The sequence below is a fragment of the Mytilus galloprovincialis genome, chromosome 4, assembly GCF_965363235.1.
Source record: "Mytilus galloprovincialis chromosome 4, xbMytGall1.hap1.1, whole genome shotgun sequence".
Taxonomy (NCBI): Eukaryota; Metazoa; Mollusca; class Bivalvia; order Mytilida; family Mytilidae; genus Mytilus; species Mytilus galloprovincialis.
In genome coordinates this window covers 9700592-9723129 of record NC_134841.1, presented here as the reverse complement: position 1 = coordinate 9723129, position 22538 = coordinate 9700592, and the positions used below count along the sequence as shown (strand labels likewise).

Here is a 22538-nt window from a genome sequence, read left to right as displayed (position 1 = left end):
TTAATATATGGGGTAAATAAAGGCAACAGTAGTATACAGCTGTTCGAAAGTCATAACTCGATTGAGAGAAAACAAATCCAGATTACAAATTAAAACCGAGGGAAACACGTCAACTATAAGAGGAAAACAAAGAAATAACAGAAACACTGAAATGCAACATATAAACAAACGACAAAACAACACACACAGAAACGAACTATAAGATTACAACTGCCATTTTCCTGATCTGGTACAGGACATTTAAACAACAAATAGTGGATTGAACCTGGTTTAGTGGCTAGCCAGATCTCGCGCATTTACTGGATAATGAGTGATAAATAGAATTATAGATGTAGCACAAATATTCACAACAGTACTCAATTTGGATACTTTTAACAGAAATTTGAATAAAACTTTTGCTTAACAGCAAATATTCTCCATTTCTTCAGGATTAATCGTATATAATTGAATGAATCTTTAGCGTAAGAAAAATCACACACTGTGTTTCCATAGTGTGATAATTGTTTGTTCTGGATAAATGGTATTAAGTGTATTCACCTTTTGAATATTTCGTATAATATCGATGTGTTATGTCCTTTTATACGACATCACTATATTAAACTAACCTTATTGTAGGCAACTCTTGTACCTTTAACTTGCATTTGGTTTGTTTTCTAGTCACACTTGAACATACCTATCGAATTACATTTTTATTTCACGCATTGAGTTTTTCACTTCCTGGAGGTGTCTGATCTTTCCTTTCGTATAATGTATAATAACTCAAATTCCAAGCAGCCAGAAATTGAATTTTAAACCAATTCTTCTTTTTCTAAATTTGATTTTCTAAAGGTTAACCTGATAATGATAATACAATTATTTCTGTTAAGACTGAATAAATTGTATGGTTGTATATTTATAAACTGTAGAGGAAAGAAGTCTGAAGAAGTCTTTGGAGTAGCTATTTATATGATTGTTTGTAAGACACCGAGACAGTCTTTGTAACATGTGCAGCCATACATCAAAGAAATTATAATCTATATTACAGGAAAAGACATACCCAAGGCATCCGCCAAAAATACTAACCGACAAAAGAGCGCAACAGCCATCACAAACATGTGCAACACAATTAGCATCATAAATTTGTCTGAACTTCATGTACTTTTCAATTTCATCATTGACATATGAATATGTTGTTAAAGTATGATATTCTTTTTGCAAAATTTAAACAAACATGATGATCACGAGTGTAGTTTTGTATTGTAATTATGATTTTATAAGTAGATGTGTATAAGTGCCAATGAGACAACTCTCCATCCAAGTCACAAGTTGTAAAAGTAAATACTACGCACATTAAGATAACTCAATCATTTTACTTACTAAATATATTTATTAACAAAGTGTTCCGACAGGGTAACAATGTTGCACCCGTTGTGTTGCTCATTTTATTACAAACCCGGTAAATAGTATAATTCGATATGTCACATTCGTGAAAACTTAACTGGATTGTAGAAACGGCATAAGAAACTTATTCAATATCATCTGTGAAACGGATATTCCATAACGGTCAAAGAACTCATGATGGCGTCCGTAAAATTTACGAAGGGATGATTTCAATTTCACCATTTGAAACTCTTGGTTCAATAGATTCCTTGTGAGCAGCAACCTTCTATCAAGGAAATGATGATAGGAAAAGGAAGGCTAGATTTTATCAGTGCCTGTGCTTCAAAGAACCCGATTTATACTTTTTGGTGGGATCTCATTGCTTTAAAGTATGCTTCTATTGTTTTGTTGACTGCTGATTGACTAATCATCTTGTTTTATTTGCTAATAGTAACTTTGCCTTTCTACGACTCATTATCTGTAGTGTGTATCTGAATGATTTTGCACTTACTTTTTCATACTTAAGTTGAATGCTAAATTCCGAACATGTTACTATGCCTATTCTAGGTAAATTGTATTGGCTATCTTAACAACCATCATTGGGTTCTTGATCATCGTTAAACAGGCAGTGCTTTGGTAGTCGTAAATTTAATTTATTCATTGCGTGTCTAGACTCGGAGCTGTTTATAACTTAATTTATGGATTTTAGATATTTTCCTGTTGCTGATATGATAATAGGTTAACCCTTTGAATTCTCTTTTAAAGAATTACAGTTTTGATAAGCACGTCAAGGTACTCAGCCCTCACGTTAATCTATTTATTCGATGAAAACTTTGAATAATGGGAGTGAGTAACATGTGTCACCCATCGTATTGCCAGTAATTTTGTAGCATCATGTCATGGATGGAATTCAAATGTATTCCTTTTTGGTAAAAGTTGTTCATGCGTGTTCTTCTTTATAATTTGAGAGAAACATCATCATACAGGAAAATGATAATTTGTGATAAATGAATAAAAACAGTTTTCGTTTGATCTAAATGTTCTGTTATTGACCATTAACAGTTAAATCACAAAAGTACTGAACTCCGAGGGAAATTCAAAAAGGAAAGTCCATAATCAAATGTCAAAATCAAAAGCTCAAACACATCAAACGAATGGATAAGAACTGTCATAAAAGACAGCTAAAATGTAGATTTTGCTCTATTGTTATTTTAGATCTATATCTATTTCGTGAGCGGTCTATCGAAAACATATTAAGGCCATTAATTATATAAATGTATTGTATGCTCTCTTAGTATATCACAGATGTTCATAATTGTACGATGAAATATTTACGTGCGATGCTTTATTTACATCTACGCTTAGAAAGTTCCTTTTATCTATATCAGTGTAATCATAACATAAACCCTTTCATTATATATTTTTTTCTACATTGTTATATCAGATCAATATATTTTTCGTAGTTCAATCAAAAATATAAGGACTATAAATATTTAAATGCATTATTTGATAGTTCTGTGCATGGCCATAATAAAGTAAGATATGATAATACGGAATGTGGTAAAAGAATAATGATTGACAATGAGACAACTATCCACCAGGGTCCAAAATTAAATCCCTTTCAAATATTGTGAAAATGTGTGAAGAAAAATCATGTTTGGGGTAAAACATCTAACTAGTCAGCCTTCAAAACACTGATCTCTATAGATGTACACATACGTTAAATATATATTTCAGGCAATAAAGGACTAACGTACTGTCTAAAAGAGTACAATTGAACCAAAATAAAAACTGTTTGTGACTTTAAAACAAGATTGTCCTTTTATTTCAAAGTGGAGAACTGTCTCTGTTTCTTGCTAAATAAATGACTATTTTATGTAGGAAACACATTACGAATTTACATTTGAAGCTAAGTATCTTTATAAATTTATTTATACTTTTAATAGTCTCATTTTTATATAATTGCAATTGACAATTGAACATGATTTTTTTTTGCTTTCGTTTCAGTTAAATGCATGATTGTACATCATGGTGTGTACATGAATTACTTTAACATATATGTTCTTCAACGTGGAGTTAAAAAAAAAGGGTCATATCACTTGATATATTTAAAAGTATTTGCCTAGTCATTCTTACGGTCGATTCAAGTTAATGGAATGTTTTTGAAAGATTTTTAATGTTTGAAACACTCCCCTGCCGAAAAGTCCCTGATGAATAATTCATAAGTTGATACATTTTTTTAACGATTTGAATATACCGTATAGCATAATTTTTCACTTTTTTTAATTTGTCAGAAATAGCGTTTGTGAATTCCGATATTTCTCATACCTTAAAAGTTCGACAACAAAGTTCCACTTAATCTTATTATTAGAATATATTTATCTCAGACTCTATAAATTTTCATTATGAAGGAGAAAAAAAATTAGAAAGTAATATATCATTGTCGGTTTTGATATTGGAATTTTGATTATAATTATTGGTATATTCACAATGTAAGACGTCTGGCTCTAATACATACAATCGTTATTGAAATTCTGTTATTGCACAACTCAGCAATTTATTGAAATCCTAAAGTTTTATTTACGACTAAGATAGCAATCAAACTGATGTATATAACAATCATCAGATAGAAGCCGCAGTGGTGGATCCAGAAATTGTCATAAGTGGGGGCCCACTGACTGACCTAAGAGGGGGCCCGCTCTAGTCACGCTTCAGTGATTCCCTATATAAGCAACCAAATTTTTTCCCAAAAAGGGGGGGGCGGACCCCCCTGCACCCCCCCCCCCCTAAATCCGCCTCTGGAAGGAACTTGACACGACAAGTTGTGTTGAGAACGCTTTATAATGACCTCCTTCCTCAGAAAATATATATATCTGACACATCAACTACCCCTTTAAGAAAGGAGTAGGTCCAGTAAGACTCCTTTTGGCCCCAAAATATAGCAGTTTTACAAAATTGTTAAAATGTAAACTTTAAGTTTATTATTGGACAGAAGAATGCTTCTACTACATACATATGGGTTGTTTTTGACAATACCATGCACATATATCGGGTAATAGCACCATAAAGTCATGCTTAATTACTGAAATCTTCACAATTCTAGCATTTTAGTTAAATTTTGGACGGTTTCCGTGTAAAACGAAAGTGGCCGCTTTCGTGTTCATCCTTAATATTGAAATGAAAGTTGTATTTGATAATTATAATACATAAAAATATATATATAGGTTGAGGATGAACACGGATGCGGCCACTTTCATTTTTGAAAAAAAAACATCTGAAAAGTGACATTTTTCGGCATATTTGGTAGATTTTTCATATTTGAGCTTGAATCGGATCGTTTTTATTGACTAAATCAGTTGAAATCTTTCACATAAACTAATTGAATCAAATGAAATAGACACTTAAGTGTTTAAAAAGTGGTCAAAATCTTTCGTCAGATGAACCTGAAATTTGAGGCCAAAATCGGTCCTTACCGGACCTACCCCTTTCAATAGATGCCAAAATTTCGCAGCTAAAAAAGTCAACGAGAGCCATGTACAATGTGACCAAGAAGGAATGTCTTCACAGTTTGTCAAAAGAAGCCAAAGGCAAGTGAAAAACTATGATATGAAATTTACTGGTAAACCCTAAAATTTACTTATATATAAGGCAGAACTCATATAAAAGCATCTTTCGAATTTCAGTTTTCTAGTTGTGTAGCAACACTTTAACAACGCCTGCATATAGAGATTTTATCTCACAGTTGAATAGATACTCCAGAGCTGCTTACAAAAAAGCAATAGACCACTTTCGAAATTGTCGGTCACTGAAAAAAACTCGTCAATTATGCGCGCCTTTATGACCAGATAAAGGGGATCGCCTGTACCCCTGCGCTATAAACGTTTAACATGCGTATTAGTGATCATCATTGTGCAGGATAAACTAGAAATGATATTTGTTCTGTAGGTACTTAATCTCAATTCCCAAATGACAGCAGTGCTGAAAGACAATAATTGCAAGAATTCAATTTGCCGAGTAATTCGTGCAATATAGCTTTATAGTTTACCAACCACTCGCTCAACATCGGATCGAAAGTGACGACGCCCCTAAACGCATAAATGATATTCACTAAAACCAAAGTTTTTTAAGGGAATGCATCGAATTTGAAATTTGTCAATTGAATCAAAAGGTTCAAATGATGAAATTATACAGGCGTCATTAAGATTAGCTTGACCGGAATGAAACATCTGTATCATGGATGATCAATGATAATTATCGTAGCAACCATCATGTACTGTCTTAAAGACAACTACATTATCGAATAAGATTAATAACCAAATTCTACTTGCCAGAAAAAGAATGACGGTGTCAAAAGTGGAGCAGAATCTGCTCCTGAGAACGTGAGATCGATCATGCCAGGTTCGTGTTATGTTTTGTAGATTGATATTTCTCTGATTTCTTGTAATACATGTTGCTCATGCGGTTTTTCTTCGATTTATGACTGTCCCTTTAGTACATAGTGCCTCTGTTTTCTCTGCAGACACGAATTCCCATAAACAGTATAGTTCATTATTATGCAATACGATTATTTGTTTTAACCGTTATAAACCTTGAGCTAAAAGAGGGACGAAAGATACCAAAGGGACAGTCAAACTCATAAATCTAAAACAAACTGACAACGCCATTGAGCTAAAATGATGTGGACTGCATACTTTCAATTGGTAAATTAAATCATAGCCTTAAAGTACACTCTGGACAATTTAAATCTTCATTAATTGTTGAAACACGGGTCTGTTTTTTTTTTAAATCTATGATATTCTTTAAATGTCGTATTGTATTATTGTTGTTGTGTTTTTTTTTTTCTCCTTAACTTTAACAAAAATCATCGTTATGCGTATATTGAATGATATACATTTTACATGTTCACATCGACTGTCTCATCCAAGTCACAATTTATTAAAGTAAACCATTATAGGTCATGGTAAGGTTCTCAACACGGAGCATTCACTCACACCGAACAACAAGCTATAAAGGGCCTTAAAAAATTACCAGTGTAAAACTATTCAAACGGGATAACCAACGGACCTATCTATATGAAAAAAACCCAGGAAACGAGAAACACTTATGAACCACATCAACAAACGACAATTACTGAACATCAGATTTAGTACAGGTCCAAACAATTGCAGCCAGATTAAACGTTTTATTAATACCAAACCTTCTCTCTTATCTAAAACAATAATGTAACTTCACAACATAGAAATACACACAATTCCACAATAGACAAACAGGGATTTGGAAACAAGGGGAACTTGTATAAAGCGTCTCCCTTAATATTTTGGTAAGAAACAATACAAATGGTTTGTTAAGAACACAGTCTCCCTTAATATTTTGGTCAGAAACAACACAAATGGTTTAAGAACTTACCATAGAAAACAATTCGAATTCAAAGAACATTTGATTTAATAATTTTTGCAATCAAGATTTTCATTACAATACGTTATAAAACTGTGACTGGGATTAAAGCAAACGAACAATTGACAATTTCGTATCAGAAGATAGAAACCTAAACTTTTTGTATTGAATAAAGACGTGCTTTCAAACAATCTTAAAATGTGCACCTATTAAACGTACTAAGTAAAACTATAAAGTTAACATAATCTTGTAGAATGACCATTATCCGCGATGTTGCGCTTTTCGAATTTCTTACAAATATACCTTCAGATTTATATAGCTAAATTACGTAACCAATAAAACAATGCACGACGATTAGCTCAAACTATTTCTCCAAACACAATACAAATAGGTCGGCACTTACACTTTACAAAAAGATTGTACAAATAGAGTTGTGAGGAATAATAACAGAGTGCTATAGGCACCATCAAATTTTGTTGAACGATGCAATTTGTCTGTGTCTTGATTTACTCGCTACATGTTCGAGCAGTCTTAGATCTTAAGTTACCAGAATAGTCTATTTTATAATTTTACAAAGTGTGTTTTATTCACAGTTGCGACATTTTGACTGTGTTTTGATACACATGATTGGTGATGCACGGTTATCAGGTGACGTTAACTACATCCAGGAACCCAGGCTATGTCATTTTAAAGATTGTGCTTTTCCCTCAGCTTTTTTCAGTATTATCATGATTTTTCTTTTCTGCCGATTTATGAGATTTTAGATATTGATAAAACTACTATTGCTGTGTTAAAAGCAATGCATTTTATTGTTTGTTTTTAAAGAACTATCTGAAATTAATTTCTCATGACCATTCATGGGCATTCAAAAGACAGTCATGGTTAGCAATTTCAAAAATAATTGGGTTATGATCATGATTTATACATTCTGTATGTGAAATTCTTATCTCATTCCGTATTTTATAAAATCAAACCAAAGACCAACTGATAAAAAAATATTAGCATGTGTTCTGTCTCCCGAAAACATATGTATTCGAGAACAAAATAAACCAAATATTGAACTTCAAGGCAAATTTTTGAAGTGAAAAATTGTTTTCTCTGATGTAATTTGATTCATTTCCAAAAACCGAAGATAATGTTGGATTCATCTATTGTGGCTTCAAAACTAATTTCAGGTCTAGTGATAGAAAACATTAAACAATCAAAACTGATTTAATATTTGATTTGATATGAAGGTCAGCTTTCATTGTTCTCAAAAGTTTTGGTGTTAACCCTTTAATTAGTTTGTTTGATTGTATATTTCAGAAATACGTGTACCAACTCAAAAATATGACAGTAATTATCCATTCATTTGATGTGTTTGAGTTTTTGATTTTGCCATATTTTCCTGGGAGCAGAGTATATTTGTGATTTTTACTTTTTCCCTCCATAAATCTTGGTAAGCCTTATATTTATCAAATTAACATGATTAATAGCTTTGAAGCAACTCTCTCTCTCTCTCTCTCTCTCTCTCTCTCTCTCTCTCTCTCTCTCTCTCGTTTCTATTTATATTCCTGCACTGTTTCAGGATGTACATATGTACATAAAAGGTTCAATCATATTGTTTCCGATGTATTGTGTCCATCACTTGACACGCAAAGTTTTCTTATCACATTAATTGACGTTTTACACATGATCTATTCTGAAGCAGAGTGCCGACATCATGGCTATTATATTGCATTATGTCATTAACTAGAATTACCGTTATCATGGGCATTCCGGGAGTGCTATAAAAAGGATTCCAATTAGGAAAGTCGGAAATCTTAGAACTGTCATTACCGTACGATTGAGAAAATCATCTGTGAAGCCGCGGGTACTTTTATCGTAATTCTTGGCATATTAAATACAATAATACAACTGTATGTGAAATAATCCAATAATGTCAGCGCATTTAGTTTCAAAATACAAAACCTGGAATAAAGTTCTTAATTCAGGGACAATAAGGTGACATCTTGAAAGACATATAAAATTATAGTTTAATCACAGGATTTGAATATTCTGACAGATCATTCAGTACATATATGAGACATACTTAAACATATAAAAACAATATGTTAGATAAAGGATAGTTTTATTTTTGCAAATGAAGGTAACAGGTTTAATTGATTATTGTTGACTTAGAGATAGTAGAAACAATTAAGTTAACTTAAATAGTAGATAAACCTACATCAATAAATATAATTCAAACTTATAAAACACCTGCCGAGGGATTTTGAAACAAACGAATGATTGGAAGTTTACTCACATTGCATTTTAAATATATAAGCATGCAAGATTTGATTTAGAATCATTGAACAAGTCCATGGTTCATTTAGTGTACGGAAGTTTGTATCAACAAAATTGTTAAGCTGTGTTTCAAGATTATTTCACATCTGTTCACAGACAGATGTGTTGTATATTTTTAATTTTGAAGGACATCCGTATATAGGCAGATATTGTATTTTTTTTAACTGTTTAAGTTATTGACTCTTAGGAGTAAATATTCTAATTCCAGTATATACCGTTTTCACTATAGGTCCATCTAAATTAGGTTTAAAACTTAAATTGTATAAACAATTTTCAATATTTTTTTTAATATTTAGTCTTGTAAAATGTTTATATAAATCAGTATACAACTTTATTTTTCACTTACCTTCCGAAGAAATTAGAAACGTTATAAGGAGTTGAACTGTCCATATAGATCGCTGAACCAGAAGGTAATACAATTCCATTGCTAATTTCAGTATTACCTCAAAATCCAATTTTTATTTCTATACTCTATGTGGTCACTTTTACTTTCACTAGAACCGTTCCAAGTATCAAAATCAAGAATAAATGTCTTAATTATACACTCTCGTTTTCAACACATTGAAACAAATTAGTATTTTCCTTGAAATGTCAAGTTTAATAAATCCAATCTAAATTACACGATACTTGAGCGATTTCACATGAAAACGTATCTCGTATCAACTCGTGAATAGATCTGCATGCAAAACTATTAGACAAAAAAATCCGCTTTAATAACCGAGGTGTTATAACATTACATTATCATGCCTCAATGACATTCCGTTATTATTACTTTGTATACTTTTCCTACATACAATTTCCAGAATAATTGTTCATATGATACATTATTTAGATCTAAAAACAAAAAGTTTATTGTATATATTGTTTTATCTCCTTCATCAAAAGTTTTCATCTAGAGGAATCTACTCCAATGAGATGGTATTATTACATGACAGGATCTCACTTGTGTATGTCACTATCGCTTCCCGAGCTCCTCGTCTACAAAACATAAAGACAATTAACATTAATATTTCATATAATTCGTATCGTGCAAAACTTAATCCAATAAAATTACCAATACAAATTAAAAGGGAATCATTGATTGAGTATCATCGAATGACCATATCTTCAATACAATTCAACCCATTACAAGTTCATCCTGATCAAAGATTGAATTTGTCACGATTATAAAACGATAACACTTACAATTATTTACTTAATAAATGTTTTCTAACTAAAAATATCATTAAAACGAAAAATCCTCCCATTGATTATTGTAAATTGTTTACTGATGACATGTTCTATGCTCAATGAATGTGTTTGTTGAGTATGTTAGTGTTATCACACACTGGGGAATTTTAAATCATTTTGTTTTAATCGAGAATTATTATTTCGGGTTATCAATAATTACTGATGTGTGGGAGAAATTTATATCTATTAAATTTGGTATAAAATTAAACAATTAAAAAATAGATTACTGATGGGTATGGCTGTCTTGTTGTTTTGACGTTTCAGATACTCAATATGTGGATCTAAACTTATAGTCTTTAGAAAATTAAGTTATATTGTACTGAAGTTGACGAAAAGCTGTACTATTTACATATTTACTAAAATGATACAATTATTAACATCAAAGTCTAAATCTGAAAACTACAGCATCGGTAGATCATGTATTTAATTTCATTTGAATAAGTAAACGCAACAGTAGTATACCGCTGTTCACAATTCATAAATCGGTTAAACGAAAAATAAGCTGGGTCGCAAACCAAAACCGAAAGTAACACGGTAACTATATTAAGGAAAACAACGGAACAACAGAAACACTAATCAAATGAAACAAAAACAAACGCCAACATACATAAACTTTTTTATATAGCAACTGTCATATTCCTGACTACTAGTATGTACATGAAATCTTTAAAAAAGTGGTGGGTTTATTGGCTAGCTTATATAGCAATGCTAAAAATACCGCTAAAATGACAGCATTACGTGACAGAATACGTCAATGAAATGCAGACAAATACCAAATATATAAACATAAACAGATATGTCAAGAAAAAGCCACGTGACACTTAAAAAGACTATCAAATATCAGTCATCATCCAATTCCCTTAAGGACAAAACATTGAACTATAACCACAGACAACCATCGACAAGTTCAAGACTTCAGACAGGAAAATAAACTGTTGCAATTTGAGGTGTTGATAATGTTTATATATATCTCCTCAACTCTATCATTGGAATATTCAGAGGCCATAAAACAAAAGTAAAATATAACTTATATTAGGTAATTTCACACCATAATAGATGAGTACAAGTAAACACAATTACCAAGTTCTTTATAATAAATAATGCTTGCAGCAATAAGCTAGCTGATCGGTTGTTGAATCACTATCCCATGTTAAGGGAGTGTTAATAGCTCACAAGCCTCGCCAGATTATTTATGTGCCCGTCCATCGTCGTGAGCCCGTTATTAAATGGTTGTCGTTTGTCGCGTTTCATAATATATGTTTGTTAATGTTTATTGCTTAGTCGTTGAGTTGTTTCACGTTTTGTCATGTCGGCGGATATCTTATAGCTGTCTATTCACTATGGGTGTACTAATTGGTTAATGGCGTAAGATGACCTACATTTGCTACAATGTAGGTCATTTATTATTTGGACTCTCGTATCATTGGAAAGCTTAACAAGTCTTATTTCTAAAAGAGTTAAAACTGCCAATCTAATTCGTATTTCATTTTAGGTAGCAGTTAACGCGTTTTGATAATTTGGAAAGCGATAGTGAATGAAACCAGTATAACAAAGAAACAAACAAAGAGCAAATTTATAATGACATTTCAATGTTAAAAAGCAAAACAGTGTGAGCCAGGTTTTTTTTTAACTGACAATAAACGATAGATGTTCATCTTCAAAAAAAACAAACACAAGCATTGAAAATCAACAAACAATAATGATAAGCTTTGTCAATAAGTCTATTGCATTCCCATATTTTTCTGTAACTGTACAATGCTGGGTTTGACATAGAACACTTTACTTATTTCACCTGGTATAATAAAAAAACATTCATTGGTTTGTGATACAATAGCTGTTTTTTTTCTATCTCTCAATCGATTATGACATTTGAACAGCGGTATACTACTGATGCCTTTATTTATAGTACTAAGTTGAATATACAATCATTGTTATATAAAGTATTGTTGCAAACAAAAGTATATATATACCAGTTAGACATAAACAAACCATCAAACGTTTATAACGGAAGATCACTATTAAATATAAGGAAAATTAACAATAAGAAGGGACAGCTAGTATGGTATAGCTATGGAAATATGGATTCTACTTTGTCCATATAATGAAATTTGATACGAAAGTCATACAATTGAGATATAAAGCTAGCCGTGAAACCAGGTTGAATCCATCATTTTTTACATACGGAAATACCTATACCACGTCTGGAATATGACAGTTGTTATCCATTCGTTTTATGGGATACATATATGCAATCAAGCAACTAATACCCTAATCGTTTAATCTGTATAACTAAATATTAGCATGGTAGACCAAGGACATACACACTCTACAACCTATATCGCATTACAATATATATTATAACACTTACAACATAATATGTCCGATACGGCTACTTTTCTAATTTAAAATTCTGTCTTGAACTATGTTAACTATGTAGATACATACAAAATGTTGGTTAAAATCACATTATTTAGTAGAATAAAAATATCAATATATCCTGGAACACAATGAAACAAATAACACTATACATTTAACGTGTAAGTAAATAAAGTAAAGGTATCGATGTTTTGCAGTAGATCAGAGAGAATGTGATAAAAACCACAAACCCTGATGGTAATTACCTCAAGGAATTGAGTACTTTATAATCCAGTAAAGAAATGGATCGATACAGACCAGCAAGATACATTGTCCTAAGAGACTTCAAAAAGTGTGAAATAACTACTGTTGTACATATCATCAATTAAAATCTCGGGAAGCTATTATTGAATTAAAAATTATCAAATATCCAATACATGGAGGGAATATTATGATTTATTTTTTTATTGCGGTATAAAAATGTTTTTACTCGATCACCAATAAAGTAAAATTAAGCTGAAAAAGATGAACAGGTTGACGGAGTACTTAGCGTCTTGATACTCTTATCAGGTACAATAAGGACGATGCACATTAATTCATAGGAATACTGACTTGTACTAGACCGACCGATATTCTTATAATGGGCTAAGTCGCGTGTTACTGTCGCATCCTACTGCACTAATAAATTCCTTTCTTTTTGCACATTCTCTTTGATCAATTAACTATTACTTTAGTTTATAAAAAGTAGTTTGGTCTCATAAAAATTGACATATATCGTCGATCGACATGAGTACCTACAAATGTATTTTTTTTTATATATATAATTGAATATCTTTATTAAGGATACCTTTCTTTTTAATGGTGTCATTAAAATCACAGTTTGGTAGCAAAGGTGATTATTGTATTTGATAAACGAACGTATATTTATTTAAAATTGAGATATATTTAAAGCTGTTTCGAAATATAGTCTTAATCATCAACATTTGTAGAGTTTGACAACGTCTATTACATCACGACTTTTTCTTTCTCTTTAAGTCACTCGTCAACAATTGACCTCAACATTTATACATAGGAAGCCATTACATTTTCTTCTACCGTTATGACCGTTCGTGTCAAAGAAGACCACGGATATGATCAAATTTTCGTAGCAACCATTTTTTTTTTTCGTTTATTTTTTTGTCTCGATTGTAATATTAACGAATGCGACTTAATATCATCAATATTCTTAACTTGCCATTATCACATTAGCAACACAACGATGCTACTAATGATTCCGGATCATTATGTTTATACTTTTACAATAACCTTGACTCTTCCCGGGTTTTAGTGAATGTCGTATTTCTCGTTCCTTAGCGTTCTACGAATTTTCAAATTTAATTGTTTTTGACGATTTTATCCTTATTATTATGGTCATGAATTTTGTATATCTGTTCGACTTGATATTTGTATTTTGTTTTCTTTTTTTCTTTTACCTTCTTTTTACCGACATTGAGTCACTCATATTTAGTGACTGATGTTAATGTATAAAAAGTTGGGGTTTATTTTCAAAAACAAGATTTAAAGAAAGTCTAAAAAAATGCAAATGCATTAAACTTCTAATTATTACCGAAGCAATTTATTTTATTGTAGGATGTTTATGCTGATACCACATATTGAATGTCAAATCACGTCCGTTAATCCTTTGGTATGGCGGAAGGTTGGCAATTTAATAAATCAAAATTATATTGAGTGCTCTTATCGAAATCTTGACCGCAGGAAAGCCGCTTAAATGTAATAACATATACGTAATATAAAATTCAGGAAATGATTCCGCCAAATAAATAGAAACCTTCATAAACCAAAGTAAGAATTAAGAAGCATTAAATGGTCAATCAATATGTCTGAAGAGAAGTCAACTAATAAAAAGTGAAACAACTACAAAAAAGTAAGAGAGGAATACCAAGTTACCAACGTAAGCATGTACTCTACAAAATTATGTTTATATGTTTTAATAGCTAAAATTAAAGTACAAAATGCGATATACGTTAATATATTAGGTTTCGGGTCATTTATCTCAATATTAAAATCACCAAAATACTGAACTCCGAGGTAAATTTAAAACGGAAAGTCCTTAAAGCTTACTTTCTGATTTCAACCACCATAAATACCAAAACTTTTTGCATATGGACAATTATAGACAATATAAAACCATCAAAACACCAACTTCCTGAATTTGAAATGACATAATACTAAGCATGTGACACGTGATTGTAGCTAAATGGAAATATTTATTCATATGGCGTCATGTTTGCTACAAGTCAGAAATCAAATTAACCCAAAAAAATTTAAGTTATTTTGAAATCACGAATTGAAAAGTATGCAGTTTTTGGTTTGTTTGGGTTTTTTTTTTTTTTTCTTCATTTTAATGATTTAGAACAGATACTTGTGTAATGCCTTTCAACAGTTTCTGATATGAGTATGAAATTTGAAAGTCTAAACGATAGACGTTTTTAGGTTAATCTCAAACACTTCTATATATCAAGTATAATAACTAACTGTTTCATAAAAAGGCAACAGTATGCCAATAGAGTACCGATGTTGAAATTTGGTAAACGTCAATAAAGATTAACATCTATCTGATGTTAAGTAATATATTGGACTTTTACCGTAACTATGTACATGTGTTTTCAAGGTTTAAAGCAAATAAGAACATAATCTGAGATCTATTCTTTCAAAGCTGAAATGCAAAGTAGTGTTAACGGAAGCGAAAGGGAGATAACTCTGGAACTGATTGTCATCCAATTGTGATACTCATTATAACATTATTGCCTCCTGAATAAATTCAATTAACTTTATGACCAAAAGACCATTTCATTACCCAGTTAAAATGTACAAGAAAGTCAATAATCAGTTTCACGCTGTAATATCTTACTTGAAATCACACTTAATTAGGCAGTACATTATCAAGGCTTGTATCTGTGGCAGACGAGACAGAAAATGACAAAAGGTCGGTTGATTAACTTGCCACCATAGTAAACCGAATGGAAAAGTAATCGAACAGGAAATTCTGTTAATCTTTTATTTATTCTTTTAATTTACCTTTTTTGTGGTAACATTTTCACCATACTTTTTCGGTGCTAATATTTTCCGTAGACTTTTTGGTGTTTATGTCTTCCCATATATGTTTTTATTATTTATTGTTCTGTGCTCTACGTTGTTTTTTTTAGGTTTTTGTTTTGTGTTTTCGTTTTCCCATTACTTGGTATTCATGTTTCGTATTGGGTTATTTTTATGTTGATATTTCGCCATTGTTTCTTGGTGCTCGTGATTTTTTAATTGTTGCTTAGTGTTCATGTTTCCCAATTTTTTTCAGTGGTCATGTTACCAAACTTTCTTATATGAGTGCTTCTTCGGGCAAAAGTAGGCTAAAAGTATTATCCACATTATTTGCGATCGACATCTTTCAACTAGAGCACAGACGTATTTAAATATTTCATAGTGATTTTATCTTGTATTTTGCCAGATTCAAACTGGCTAAATAAATTAAATGCCAAATGAAATATATGAAACTTTCGGAAGCAGTTTGTTTTTCTGTTTCATTTCACAAACTATGAATTTGTTGTACAAACTGCATATACAATTGTCGCATAAAATATTTATTAGCGTATTTGTGAAGTATTTTGATAGCTGTGATGGCTCAATTGTCAATTTATATTGACTTGTAATAAAAGGTAATCAATTGAAAGATGAAGTACATGTGTTGTTGAATTATTTGATAAATATAATGTATTCTGTTTATCTGTATAGATATCTGCAAAAATTATTATAAGTCATATTACAAAATCTAATAGTATATACAAATGAAAGACTAATATCGAATAATATAACTTAAATAAATTCATCATTTGCATTTGATATGCACAGCTGTGTCTTTCATGTAAAAGGACACCTTACTACTTCAATGCAACAGGATAACAGTATTTTTATTTTACAATTGCATGTCTTTCATGATTTTATCTTTTTATCGTATATGCCAAAAAAAATTGTATTATTAAATGAATACTTTATGTGACGAGCCTATTCAACAAACAATCGTCTGTATGGTTGTCACAGCTCTTAATATGTGGCTTAGGTAGATTTTATCTGAACATGTAATTAGTAGCAAAAAGTGCATTTGTGGAGAAATAAAGAAACAAGAGAAATTGAAAATAATTATTTTGCATTAAACAAGGTCATACTTTTCTCAGAACGTTTATGACGTCTCTTTACTAAATCCATTGGATGTGTTCTAGTTTATATTTCAGTCAGGGAAAATAAAGGCAACAGTAATACACCAGTGTTCAACACAGTTTATTTGACCTTCAAGAAAAAGCTAGCACTCTAAAATTGGCACAACTTTACTATGGCATTTTAGTACATTGGGCGATGGTTATAAGATACAAATTCGGTAGGCATACGTCAATACTTTCGGGTGTAAATCTTCAAAAAAGATACTCAGTTCTTGTATATAAGTTGAATCTATGCAAAACCATTAATGAACCTTTAATTATAAAATAGATATTGTTCCTTTGATGAGTTAAGCCTTTTTTTGACTGATTTTTATAGTTCGTTCTTATGTTGTACTGTTATACCACTGTCCCAGATTAGGGAGAGGGTTGTTATCCCGCTTACATGTTTAACCCCGCCACATTATGTATGTATGTGCCTGTCCCAAGTCAGGAGCCTGTAATTCAGTGGTAGTTCAGTTTATTTATGTTACATATTTGTTTTTCATTCATATTATTATATACATAAGGCCGTTAGTTTTCTCGTTTTGATTATTTTACATTGTCATTTCGGGGCTGACTATGCGGTATGGGCTTTGCTCATTGTTGAATGCCGTACGTTGACCTATAGTTGTTAAATTCTATGTCATTTTAATCTCCTGTGGACAGTTTTCTCATTGACAATCATACCATATCTTCTTTTATATATATATACTGATACCATCCCTTCTTTACTTGTTTATTGCATTACAGAATGCAACAACATGCGAAATACCAACACAATATTAATTAATGGTAACGAGAAACATGACATGTGCAGCAATGGAAGGAGAACTGTTAGTCCTTAATTTCAGTTCCATCAAATTCTGTGGGTTTTTTTTTATGGTCCTTTTATTCAGTCAAAAATTGTCTGTGTAGCCTTTTGTGGATTGTTATTTGTTTGACTGTTGGCCATTACATTTGTGTATGTCTTGTTACCAAAATAGAGAGCTTGGTAATTTCTTTACATCAGTCATCAGACTTATTGTCCCTATTCCAAATGTCTGTTTTTATATTTCTTCCCAAACTACCAAAACAGTGCCCTATAGAAATTCTTACACGTTCATCTTTATTACCAAATAAGCTTAAAAGTGCATAGTACAAACTCCGCTACATCAATGTTAAAAAGTAATGTTTTAATAGTTGAGTGTCTATTGAGTACATTGTAACTGGATAAGGAATGATCAATAAATGAGGCAAAATCTTCATATATTTTTTTCTTTTAGATATTTTTGTTAATTTGTCATCAATCTTATTTAAGTATTTTGTATATATTGTAAGAAATCACTAGAGGTCGTTTCATTTACTCTCATCAAATTGTGCTGATAGAGTTGAAGATACAAAAGAATAAGAAAAACTGATAAAGGTTGATATCTCTTACATATAACTATATAGATCCCAATTATTAATGTGCCGGCCCCAATTAACAATATTCCGAGTTTTCGTCAAAACAATATGATGTTTGAAAAATCTAAAACAAAGTAGTCAATATAATGAAGAAAATGAAGACGATAGACAAAACTACTATAAAAGACATTTGTTTCTTTGGCAATCATGCTGTTAATCATAACATTTTGTTTTACTGGTGTGGACTTATAATTGTAAAATTTTGGTTGATTGTTGGTTTATATACGTCCAGTAGCAAACAGTAAATGCACATCTATGTCACTAGGAAAATAAAATAAAATAAATGAATCGGAGATAACTCATCCTTGCAAAATACCACATACGGATCCCTCGAACAGTTTTTGCAAGATTCAATATTTTCTGCAAGTTCAGGATGCTGAAGGATTAGGGAACATTGGAATTTAAAAAAGTGTACCTTTACAAAAGACCACCTACTTATAATGCAGTGAGCCTGGTACTTTCTCTATACGATCCACTACTTAAGATAGTACCTAACACTACAGGGAGCACCTGAGATCACCCCTAGTTTTTTGTAGGGGTTTATGTTGTGTCATGTGTACTATTGTTTGTTTGTCTTTTTCATGTCTAGCCATGGCGTTGTCAGTTTGTTTTATATTTATGAGTTTGACTGTCCCTTTGATATCTTTCGTCCCTCTTTTAGTACCTAACACTACAGGGAGATAACTCTGTAAAATCAGCTAAATGTTTTAATCACATTCTATTGTTAAGGAAATATTAAGCTTCTCAATGATCAAAATTAGTGTTTCACAAACTGCTATATATTCATTTTTTTTTTCTGTGAAAGTGATTGGTTCAAGTTTTTGGAAATATTTATATTTTTTTTCAAAGGGTCAAATTAAATATTTTGTCAAAAGTAACTGAAAATAAAACGAGCCAAATTATTTTTATCAAAGTGTTTGGTACCACCTTAACGTATTAATTATGATTTGACGTATGTATACATCATGCACAGCTAATCAGACTGTCCACATTGTAGGTCAAGGTTTTTTGCTAATAGTGACCTTACTTCCTTATCCAGAAAAAAAAGTTAAGGACGAGTAATATTTGTAAAGTGGTATTATAATTTGTCTTTACTCACTCACCCTTTGGTATTTCAAAAAAGCTTAAAACGATGCATTCAATGATACTTCAACATATAAGTTGAAAACGAACTAACAGTTTTGTAAAACCTCTGAAGTTGAAATTAAAAACAAGAACGCAATACAATAAAACTCTTTAGAACCTTCTATTTGTTTATTGAGCAGGGGCATTCAGAAACGCATTAGGAAACATAATAGTATTATTCTTTGACTTATTTAATTCTTTGACTTATTTAATTAACAGTTTGCTTAGTTAACGGTCCTGAAAAGTATGAATGAGGGTCGAAAGATACCGGAGGGATAGTCAAACTCATAGATTGAAAATAAACCGACAACGCCATGGCTTAAAAGAAAAAGACAATCAAACAAATAATAGTACAGAAGACAACATAACAAAATAAAGACTAAGCAACACGAACCCCATCTAAAACGGTGGGGGGGGGGGTGATCTCAGGTGCTCCGGAAGGGTAAGCAGATCCTGCTCCACATGTGACACCCGTCTTGTTGCTTATGTTATTACAAATCTTATAAATAGTCAAATTCGTGAAAGTTAAAAGGGAAGGGTATTGTAGTTAAGGAACATATCCGATATCATCTGTGAAACGATTTATTTTATAATGGTCAACCAAATCGTGATGGCGTCCGTAAAATTTACGAAGGGATGATTTCAACTTTACCTTTGGTAATTCTTGGTTGAATAGCAGCCCTGTGAGTAGCAGTACTCTATCAAGGAAATTATGATAGGACACACAACCCCGGAAATATCGTATCAATTGGGAGATAAATACTCCGTATGCAGGCGCTACTTGGATTCTGCTACACAGAAATGGATAGTTCTTAATTGGAAAGCTGAATTCATCTCTTTTGTAGTAGAGTTTTGTTTTCATTGTCGATTAGAATTTCAAATCTTGCAAAATCATCAGATAAGAATATATTTTTATTAGAAAGTTAAAGAACTCCGACAACTCAGATGCATATATATATATATATATATATATATATATATATATATATATATATATGACGAAAGATTCGTCCGGTAAATGCTAGACTTATATAAAACAATTATTACCAATTTTGATATGTCATACAATTATAATTACTCCCTCTTTCGAGAGAACGATAAGAAACCAGTTAGTTGAAATGCCGGAAAACTTATATTCTTATAGTACATTGAGTTTTATGATATCTTGAACGATAGATGTAACTTTATGGCAGTTGAAATCCCAGATGCATATTTTCAGATAATAGGTTTATAGAGCGAAAAGTTTTCTTTTCCAAGGAATAGCTTTAAATGATAACAAAAAAAATGGTTAATCGTTATATGTCTTATCTTTATTTAGAACTTAACACTACGAACTATGTTTAAATTCTTCTATACGTATTGCATACATTTATATGATACTGGTTGGCTATCAGTTCCCGAGGGTTTTGATGTGCTCAGTAGTCAGTATTTTGATAATGACTTGATGTATAACAAACTTTTAAATTTACTAAGAAACTAAGGTTTTAAACCCTGCAGACAAAGGTGACCTTCGATGGATTTTTAGGGTTTTTTTTATTATTCAGCGACTGTTGTTGAATTTATAAAATCTTGACTTCAAATAGTCGTCTATGAGCGTTCATGATAAAGGTAAATAAATAAAAGTTCTTCGGACTAATGTATTTTATATATAAAGTGTTGTTTTCATTTTATTTATATATTGTGTTAGTCTGTTTCATCTTTCTCTTCGGTCATAATTTTAAAAGTCTTTCTTTTACTAATAAGGGATTTTAATTTTGCCCTAAGTATCTTGTTTCTCTTTTTAATTTGGCAAATGTATGGTAAGATCACTGGTTTAATGGTGAGTAGGGTAATACAAAGATAACTTGAATGCAAAAGTTGACCATTGTTCAAACTCAGCTATACACATATTACAATATTTTTTTCAAATACAATAATTTTCATTAATAAATACCATGCACATCAGTCACTGTTAACACACATAATGGGTAAGTCGGAGAATTCGTACATGTATCTGTGTATATGTATCGTGTAAGATACATGTTTCAACTCGAGACAGAGCATACATATATTTCGAAGATTTGGAACGAAGGCAAAACATTATCAAGTTTGAAAGTCATCGTAACTTCTATAATTGTATTTTGAACATTTCAATATATCGGTAAAAAAATACCTATTTTGCGTCATTTTTTTTCTAACTCCAACTATTTACTTTAAAAGTATACGTTTTCATTTTTCTTCATAATGTGTGTCTTTGATTTCTTTTCATAATGATTGTGATATTGAATTGTCTCATTGGCACGCATACATTTTTTACCACATTTTCTTACTTCTATGTTCTTTTATTTCTATCATAATGCGTGTTTATTCATTTCTCATCGATAATATAATGCATGTTTATTAATTTCTCTTCATTATCATGATAATACATGTTCATTTTGAAAGAAAAGGTTAACTATAATATGTTACATGTCAACTGACCTTAATATTTAGTAATAATATACCATGAAGTTCTATCAAGTAATAGCAATCACGAATTTGTTTTAAGAATACTGATCTCCAAATTCCTAGAAATAAAATTACTTACCGTTTGAATGTATCGTCATTGAATGTTTATTTTCAGGTATAAAGCATTGCAAAAGAAACAATGACAATTTTTGTATTCTTTACAATTCTTATCCAAGTCACTTTAAGGAACATTCAACAATTTTGTTTATCGTCCACCTTTCAGAATTCAAATAGTATCACATCACGCAGCGAGCCGTGCAAGAAATAAACAAGTTCAAGATTATGACATTTGAACACGCACTTTGATTCTGTTTAACCAATCAAGTCGTCAGATGCTTTTTGTCAATTTCATGTCAGTATTATAGAACCTTAATGAACATAACTTGTGAATGAAATCGATCACATATTTTCACGCCTAGTACAAATGTATTAATATCGATTAAGTTCACTAAAAACTAGAGTTTAGAAAGTGAATGATAAATAGCAATACTAATTCAGGAACTCCTTATCTGTTATCAAATTTGATTTTACAAATTTCATTATCTAATTGTCTACCTTATAAAGTTAATTTCA

General features: G+C 31.2%; 1 protein-coding gene across 2 annotated transcripts in view; it reads right to left on the bottom strand.

Annotated features, from left to right (window-relative positions):
* The window catches only part of LOC143071315 (zwei Ig domain protein zig-8-like), a 66181-nt gene extending 43860 nt beyond the window's left edge, over positions 1–22321 (bottom strand). The window contains exons 1-2 of one of the 2 annotated variants that reach the window (XM_076245554.1): positions 22045–22321; positions 9425–10056 (exon numbers count right to left, since the gene is read on the bottom strand). In XM_076245554.1, coding sequence (XP_076101669.1) covers positions 9425–9503 — 79 coding nt within the window. In that variant the 5' untranslated portion in view covers positions 9504–10056; positions 22045–22321. The remainder of the gene's footprint in view (positions 1–9424; positions 10057–22044) is intronic. The other variant, XM_076245555.1, reaches the window with a different exon arrangement.
* Positions 22322–22538: the final 217 nt, after the last annotated feature.